Source organism: Magnolia sinica, chromosome 14 (genome assembly GCF_029962835.1).
Source record: "Magnolia sinica isolate HGM2019 chromosome 14, MsV1, whole genome shotgun sequence".
Lineage (NCBI taxonomy): Eukaryota > Viridiplantae > Streptophyta > Magnoliopsida > Magnoliales > Magnoliaceae > Magnolia > Magnolia sinica.
In genome coordinates, this window is record NC_080586.1 from 2391320 (window position 1) to 2400737 (window position 9418).

The following is a 9418-nucleotide window of genomic DNA, read 5'->3' on the forward strand; positions in this document are numbered from 1 at the left end:
TATGAAGGTAATTAGTTTTGTTTCTATCTTTCTCATCTTGTTTCTCATCTTGTCCATCCAGTCCGTCCAATGTCGTGTGTATGGCGACCTTTATGACACTGGAGGGCTCACAAGAGAGAGCTTTCCGCCGGGGTTCATTTTTGGCACAGCCACATCGGCATACCAAGTTGAAGGAGCGGCTGGCCCTGAGTATGGCCGTGGGCCGAGCATTTGGGACGTGCTTGTTCGTTACCCAGGTAATTTGCTCAATCTTGTTTTTGGATTTTGATTATCTTGTTCCGATTGATTCTTTTAATTTGCATATATTATGAAATTTCATGAAATTATCATATTTTGTAACAGTAAGTGCAACCAAACACAATCAAAGCATCAATTATTTTTTATTGTTTCGATGTTTCACGTGCATATATGATTTTTGGATGGTTTGTTTTATTTACCAAGTTGATGGGCTTTATTTGTTTATCAGTGTGGTTGGGATGTACACGTAGGTTTTCACTTCTAAAAGACAGTGCATGTTAGGTTTTTACTTCTAAAAAGCATTGTGCATGATTTTGTAATGTGGGCCATTGATCAATTATCTTCCGATGTGGATAGAAAATGTTTTAAAAATATATTCCAAGGAATAATATTAGCCTTTGGAATTGTGCCAGACAAATGGATGGTCAAAAAGAAGATAGAACAACAGTAGTCATTAAATTGTCAAAATATCTGTCCATTGGATGGATCCAAATTTCAATTAACCTTTGATCAAAGAATAGTGGGCCCTACTTGTATGAACTGAAAGCCTGATTGTACTAGTATGCATTGGGAAGTTATATGATGTTATGACTGAGTGAAACACTTGATATGCCATCAAGTTGTGCAAATCATCATACAAGTCACAGTCCAAAAAATGCATTGTTTGAATAATCATAACCTTTAATTCGTGGACACTTGTTTTTTCTGAATTTTTTTTTTTTTCCATGCATCATGAAATTTCATGATATTATGATATTTTGTAATAGTAAGTGCAACCAAACACACTTTAAACAAGTATTATTTTTATTGCTTTGATGTTTTACGTGCAGATATGATTTTTTGATGATTTGTTTTATTTACCAAATTGATAAACTTTATTTGTCTATCAGTGTAGTTGGGTATTATATGTATATGTTTTTACTTCAAGCATTGTGCTTGATTTTGTAATATGGGCCATTGATCAGTTTTCTTGCAATGTGGATAGACTATTTTAAAAATATATTCCAAGAAATAATATTAGCCTTTGGAATTGTGCCTGGCAAATGGATGGTCAAAAAGAAGGTAGAACAACAGTAGGCATTAAATTGTCCAAATATCTGTCCATTGGATGGATCCAAATTTCAATTAACCCTTTGATCAATGAATAGTGGGCCTCATTTGTGTGAACTGAAAGCCTGTATCTTACAATCAATGTGCCCAAGCATGGTGATACAGAAGTGGACGCAGTCCTAAAATCGCATTGTTTGAATAATCATAACTTTAATTCGTGGACACTTGTTTGTTAAAATCAGGCATTTAGATATTTTCAATCTTAATCATCCAAAAAATATTCACTAATTTAATTTTTAAATAATCGAATAACTGTAAATTTTGATCCATGACACATCTAACATTAAATATTCAATAATATGTATCTTATGTATGCAATATCTAAGTGATCTGTGTATTATCCATCACTCTCCACAAGAGTATCAAAGGTTTTTCTCCTGTAGAATACATATCCTGTATCTCATGCATGCAATATCTAAGTGATTCGTGTATTATCCATCAGACTCCACGAGTATCAAAGGTTTTTCTCCAGTAGAATACATATACTGATTTGGTTGGATTCTTGTATCTTATGGATCACTCCTACCCAATGTATCGGAATTTAAAGTTTGAAACTTGCATTTTGAATGGGAATCTAGATTTGTGCTGGGGTTTAGATTCAAGAGACCCAGGTAACACTAGCGGGTGTTTCCTTAAATGTTGACGAGGTCTGTGCCTATTGATGAGATCCCATAGGCCTGGATGAAGGGAAAACACAAATATCAGGTTAATCCGAGTTTTTAATAAGTTGAAATTCAATCCTTACTCATTGGTGCACTTCAGATTTGATCTGCTTCATTTATAGGGCTGTTAGCTAAAATGAGCTAGAAAAACTAATGGATGGTTTGAATACAATAAATACTTAAAGGTGGGCCCTATGGTTAGGGGAAACATACTAATGTATATTACCCTGGTAACACACACACACACACACACACACACAGCCTCACATGACAAATTAGGTATCAAGTCTTTTACATCACTTGATTGATATATTATATGAGTTAGATTTATAGATGTTCAATTTCAATCCTTTTTTTTTTTTTTTCATTGCTAAATTTTAAAATTTTTAATTGGGCAGGAGTTGTTGCAAATGGTGCAAATGCAGATGTTTCCGTTGATGAGTACCATCGCTATAAGGTACTGAGCGGACAAGATTGTTTATGTAGCCAATGATGTGTATATATATATATATATATAGATGAATGTTAAATCCATATAAGGCTTGGATGATGACAATGATGATGGCCTACCCTTTTATGAATTTTGTAAATTCTATTTAACCCCAAAAATCACACATTAATCAAGCTTAGCACAATGACTTGCATAATGATGTGTTTGATACATGTTGCAGGAAGATATTGATTTGATGGTAGATATGAACATGGATGCCTATAGGTTCTCCATTTCTTGGTCAAGGATTTTCCCAGGTTCTTAAACATAGAAAATCTCTTTCTTTCTCAATATAACATTCTCTCTCTATATATAAATATAGATGGAGCACGTGTGACGTGGCTCCTATATATAAATATAGATGGAGCACGTGTGACGTAGCTCCTATGTATAAATATAGATGGAGCACGTGTGACATGGCTCCTATACGTGTTCAATCCAACCGTGGCCTAATTAAATCTTGCCATGCCAGCCTCACCCAATCCTACTCACACACATATTAGATACATACAATTACATATATCTCTCATAGCATGGATTGTTTATGATATACAGAGGGCACGGGTAATGTGAACGAGCAAGGGGTTGCTTACTATAACAAGTTGATTGATTATATGATCGAGAAAGGTACTTTTATCTCTCCATCTCTCTATATTTTTAAATTATTCACAACTAGCTAATTGTGCCACCTGATGGAGCTTGATACACACCCCTACCTTAAATAATTGGTGGGGCCCACTAATCTTTTAGAGATCCTAAAAACATGGGGCTAATATTTATGCATTTTAATGACATGTGTATATTAGTGACACACTTTTATTTTAAAATGATGATAATGCAGGCATTACTCCTTATGCAAATCTTTACCATTATGATCTCCCTCAGGCCCTTGAGGAGAAATACAAAGGCTGGCTCAGTAGACAAGTTGTGTAAGTTTCTAATCCTAACAATCTAATGCGCATGTTAATAGAGGGAAAACATACAATGCTTGATTGAGATTTTCTATGGCCCAAAAGAAACATATTGATCACGGAAACAACATAATGCTAAATGGGGGGCATGCCCAGAAATTTAGTCCATGTTAAATACAAACCCTAAGTCTTCAGTTGTGTTGACTCAAAGACTCACTAAATTTTAGGATTGTTAAATTATTATTTTAACTCAGCACCAAACTTTCCAAAGTATTGGCTCAAAATATTGTTAGTTGAGTTCAGTCCGCCTCTAGATAAATTATGTCAAGTGAAGAACTAGTTAGCGACTTTTACAAAGATCATATGATTTTGGCATAAGCATTCTATGATGGGGTCTACGAAACCGGTGAATTGATCAAAGTTTGTGTGGTGCAACAGTAAACCCTAAATATTCAATTATTTTGTGTTGACTCAATGACTCTAAAATTTGAACTTTACTTAGCACCAAATCTTCAATTTTAGGATTGTTGAATTATGATTTTAACTCAACACCAAAATTTTCAAAGTCTTGGCTCAAAGTCTTATTAGCGTTCTGTTCACCGAGTTTTTAGATAAATTATGTCAAGTGATGAACTAGTTAGCAACTGTTATAGAGAATGAATTAATTAAAGTTTATGTGGTGCAACAGTGAAGATTTTGCAGATTACGCAGATTTATGCTTCAAGATGTTTGGTGACCGAGTGAAGAACTGGTTTACATTCAATGAGCCACGTGTTGTCGCAAGCCTGGGCTATGATGATGGGACCTTTGCCCCCAGGAGGTGTTCGACGCCATTTGGAAATTGCACATCTGGAAACTCGGCTACAGAGCCATATATTGTAGCCCATAATTTGATTCTTGCTCATGCAGCTGCTGTGCAACGATATCGTCAAAAGTATCAGGTAAATGTAAATCTAACATATGTTTCCTATTTCCTGCAATTTTCTTATGATTGGTTGATTGTTTGATAGTTTTGGTTTTTATGGTGTTGATATTTTAGGAATGCCAGAATGGGAAGATTGGAATTTTGTTGGATTTTGTTTGGTATGAGCCTCTCACTAATAACACTGATGATGTTGCAGCAGCCCAAAGGGCAAGAGATTTCCACCTTGGTTGGTAAGTATTATTTTCCTAGTCTAAAAATCTAGAGGGACCTACTAGTAATTTAATAGGTCCCAACATGGATAGCCATGATCGGATGGGCTCAAGATCGAGGGCTATGAAGAAGTGTCTCATGGCCATTTTGCTGGACATCTTTTTTTCTTTTTTTTTAGCCCATTGATACAAGGGTTAATTCACCATTTATTAACTACTTAAATCTAGTGGGGCAAATCCAATCAATGGTGTTCCCCTAATCTTTCTTTGTTAATTTAACAATGCTTTTTGAAAGAAAAAAAAAAAAGAAAAAAAGAAAAAGGAAGATCATTCCCTTTTATTAAGGGAGATTAATGAGTTCATTTTTATAATATTTCTTTGTGTGCCATTGCTGTAAATTCACAGGTTTTTGCATCCTATAGTCTATGGTAGATATCCACATAACATGCGCTACATCGTAAAGGAGAGGCTTCCAAAATTTACAAGTAGTCAGGTGAAGAAGGTGAAAGGATCTATCGATTATGTTGGCATTAACCAGTATACCTCAAACTATATGTATGATCCTCATGTGAAACCAGCCCATACTGATTATGTTGGAGATTGGAATTGCGGATTTGCATGTAATTCTCTTTTTCATCAACTTCAATTTTCTTTAGGCTTTTTTAGCCATATATGTAGTGACTTGTCTAATAATTTTGTTTTTGAATGGTAGTTGATCGTAATGGTGTGCCGATTGGACCGAGAGTAAGACATTCTTTCTAAATTCATAGCCACTTTTTTTTAAAAGTGAATTTATATTTTGTTAGTCTTTAATTTATAGGCCTTTTCAATATGCAGTATTAGCTCTAATGTCATTGCATGGATTTGAAAAAAGCATAATTGTAATTTGGATGCTTTATTCATTTGAGAAGATATAGTGACACGTGGACGATCTCCTTCTTCCTCATTTAAGTTATTTCATCTCAAATCGTCATTCGAACACTCCTTAAGGTGTTTTGAATGAAATCCCGGTTCATGGTGATTTTATTTTAATTTATGATTTTTAATCATGAGAGAACCAATCATCTAGATGGATATAAAATTCATCGTGCCATACAACATATTATAAAAATAAATAATAAGATCATACTGAATTTTACTCTAAATTTTGAAGTTGTTGAGTTGTATTGATGGAAGAATGAACTAATGCAGGCACACTCAAATTGGCTCTATATTGTTCCCTGGGGTATGTACAATGCTCTCACCTATGTGAAGGAAACATACAACAACCCATTCATGATAGTATCTGAAAATGGTAAGAACACCATCATTTAAAAATTAGATATTTATTTACTGTAACAAAACAGAGCTACACGTAATAGGAACTTAACTAGCTTTTATACATGCACCTAATGCTTTTTAATGATTTTTCAGGAATGGATGATGCTGCCAACCTTACACTTTCGAATAGTGTGCACGATTGGACTCGAATCTATTACTACAAAGATTACATACTCAATATGAAGAAGGCAATGGATGATGGAGCGAATGTAATTGGCTACTTTGCATGGTCAATGGTTGATAACTTTGAGTGGAAATCCGGCTTTACGTCGAGGTTCGGACTGCACTATATCGACTATAATGACAACTTGAAGCGAATTCCAAAGATGTCAGCACATTGGTTCCGGCAGCTCCTCTATAGGAATCTTAAGAATTAAGCACACGCGCCTCTATTGCGCCCTTTTTCTTTTTATGCATGACCCAATTTTATTTATTTATTTTTACTAATTCTTTCCTTCAATTAGATTAGGAGTTTAATTAGATGTTGATTTTCTTATGAGATAATTAGAAGTTGGTTATTTGGATGGTTTTTAATAGTATTCTTTATTAAAAATACTTATGCACATTTATCATTTTCATTAGTATAGATATTTGGTTTTAATGCTTTCCGTATATGGGCGTTTCTACACCTCTGATTTATCTAAATGTGACTGAGTCCATCATTAACACCTGATTTCTCTACAACCGTCCATTTTATATGCCACAGATAGAATCGTTCCGATTGCCTAATGAAAATGATCCTGAACAGTCAATATGCAATCCATGATTGATCCAATTTTATGCCAGCAAATGAAATGAGTGTTTATACTAATGAACAATCTAGATCAACATATTGGAGTGTCTTAGGGCCTGTTTATTAACTCTTAAAATCAACACTTAACATGGAATGACGAAAATGCCTCGTATCAGGAGTTGTTTGTTAACACCGAAATCAGAAAGTGCTGCGATATTTCATTGAAATCTTTGAGTCTGGCTTAATGGTGAATGCCAAATGCGCTCCATAAATTTGAAATTTTTTCTCTTCTAAATTGTTTGCATGATAGAAATCTAACCTTTAATATGTGAAACTTATTTATGCTCCACCATTATTTATGTGTTTGATCTACACCGCCCATTAACTTTTTCAGATCATTCTAGATCATTAAGCCAAAAATGAGGTACATGTAAAACTCAAGTGGGCCACGCCATAAAAACTAATGGAAATTGAATAAAACTAAGTCCCATTAAAAATCTTTTGGAGATGATCTTTGCTTTTTCCCTCATCTGATCTCTATGAGATAATCAATAGATTGGATGTCAAATAAACAGTACAGTGTGCTTTTATGAGAATTTTAATGGTGGATATCCAATCACTATTGTTTTCTTGTGATGTGGACCACCTGAGATTTATATCCCTCTCATTTTTTGTGTGAAGCCCTAAAGTGATTAGTAAAAATGGATGACCGGAATGGAAGAAACACATACATCATGATAGGCCCACAGAGCACCGACCACCAGCCAGGGGTTGGTGGCAGGGGGAGTAGATACGTGTCGTGCCTACGCTCCTCGAGCTCCGAGTTGTACGAACGGTTCAAAGGAGATCAAAGTTACAAGGGCCCACGATGATTTATTTATTATATCCACACTGTTCATCCATTTTTCCATATCATTTTAGAGCATTAACCAAAAAAAGAGAATCATACTGATTATTATATCCACACTGTTCATCAAGTAGCATTTGATGCGAATGATCCAGTTCAACACCACCAATCTCCATTCATCCTTGACGAGTCATTTGACTTAGAGTTGAACGACTCTAGAACTGAGTCACTGAGTCATTTAACCATTATCCCCTATTGATTTTTAAGTCACTTTTAAATGAATTAGCTCCAAGCCCAAGCAACAGTGCATCAGAAAATGCTCCCATTCAAGGGATTTGAGGGAGTGAATCTATTGAACTTCACGATACTATTTTTTTAGAACAGATCGAAAAGGTTCACTACTTCTAGATTGCTTTTGAGAAATCTCATTTATAGCAGAGAGCTAAGTTCAAGGAAGGAGTGGTCTTCTGGTTGGGTAATGGGGGAGGATTATCTTTTAGGAAGAGAGTCATGGAGGGGTGACTTGCCTCTTAATATTTCTTTCCTGACTAATGCTAGTTTGGCCCAGGATTGTAGCATTGGGCCAAGACTGTAGCATTATAATCAACAAATGTTATGAGATATGTGCTGAGTCAACAGTGTGGACTCCGTCTTGTTGGTGCTTCTTTAGGGTTGATGAGGTGGACAAGTACTACACCACTCTCTTAGAGTGGTTTCATGCTTGTAGGTCTTAGATTGGTGAATGTGACAGTTTGATTTGGACTAGAGACAAGTCAGGTTGCTCTTCAATTGCATCCTTTTATGTCATGCTTCAGAAGGGTGGGGAGAATATACGATAGATAACTCACATGTGGCACTAGGAGGCCCCTCGTATGAGTAGAAACAAAATTACGATGATCGACAGTTTCCAAAAGTATTTTATAGTCATTCCAATGCTTAGTTCGGTTAATCATCTTCTTATGCATTACCCTTCTGTAAGTCGTATGAGCTTCTGTTCTTGACCTATCTCAGCGCCTTTTTGCAATGATCACCATAGTGTTGATTGGGTTGTATGCCATGTTTGGGATACTATTGTGGAATGAGCGGGGAAGTAGGGAATGAGTGGAAAAGATGTAATTTCCATTTCTCTATTGAAATCTATTTTTATCTTTTAAAATTTTAAAAAAAGGACAATGAAACTAAATGTAAGTAAGAAAAGGGTCGTATCTCAGGTATTTTGAATATGGATCCACTGCATAGCAAACAATGGGCATGGTTAGCCATTTGGTTTTGAGCCTAGCCTACCCCACTTGAATGAGCTCAAGCCTGATTTTCAGCCATCCCTAACCATGGATTTAAGACTCAATGAGTCATTCTCAAAGGAACTAGCTCCAAGCCCAAGCTGCATCCAGTACCATTTATGGTTTTCACAGTTCGGGACATGTTCACATTCAATAAAAAGATTCAATGGTCAAGCTTGACTTTAGAATCATGGCCCACCCATGGGAGTTCTATCTACCAGTGCATCAGAGGATGCCCCCATTCGAGGGAGTCGGCTCTATCGAACATGAAAGGAATATAACTAAGGTAATTAGAAATTTGGCCATTTCCTATCTATTGAACTAATTACTGCAATTCAATCAAATAGTGGTGACCAAAGGCAGCCTCGAGTATTGTTCTTGAACTTCACAATACTTCTAGAACTACTTTTGAGAAATCTCATTTAGAGCATGAGATCTAAGTTCAAGGAAGGAGTGGCCTTCTGGTTGGGTAGTGGGGGGAGGATTTGCTTTTAAGAAGAGATGCATGGAGGGGTGATTTGCCTCTTAATATTTCTTTCCTGACTAATGCTAGTTTGGCACAGGATTGTTGTGTTATGATCGACTAATGTTATGAGATATGTGGTGAGTCAGCACCGTCAACTCCGCCTTGTTGGCCCTTCTTTAAGGATGATGAGGTGGATGAGTACACCGCTCTCTCAGACTGGTTTCATGC

The 9418-nt window shown here is 35.9% G+C and overlaps 1 protein-coding gene across 1 annotated transcript; it reads left to right on the forward strand.

The window, feature by feature from the left end:
• Positions 1-6276, forward strand: LOC131225356 (beta-glucosidase 44-like). The gene is made up of 11 exons (XM_058220880.1): positions 1-236; positions 2408-2466; positions 2681-2756; positions 3055-3126; positions 3341-3428; positions 4099-4351; positions 4450-4565; positions 4950-5164; positions 5257-5288; positions 5736-5838; positions 5958-6276. Exons 1-11 carry the CDS (start codon positions 2-4, stop codon positions 6239-6241), a joined length of 1533 nt encoding a protein of 510 aa, XP_058076863.1. The 5' UTR covers position 1; the 3' UTR covers positions 6242-6276.
• Positions 6277-9418: the final 3142 nt, after the last annotated feature.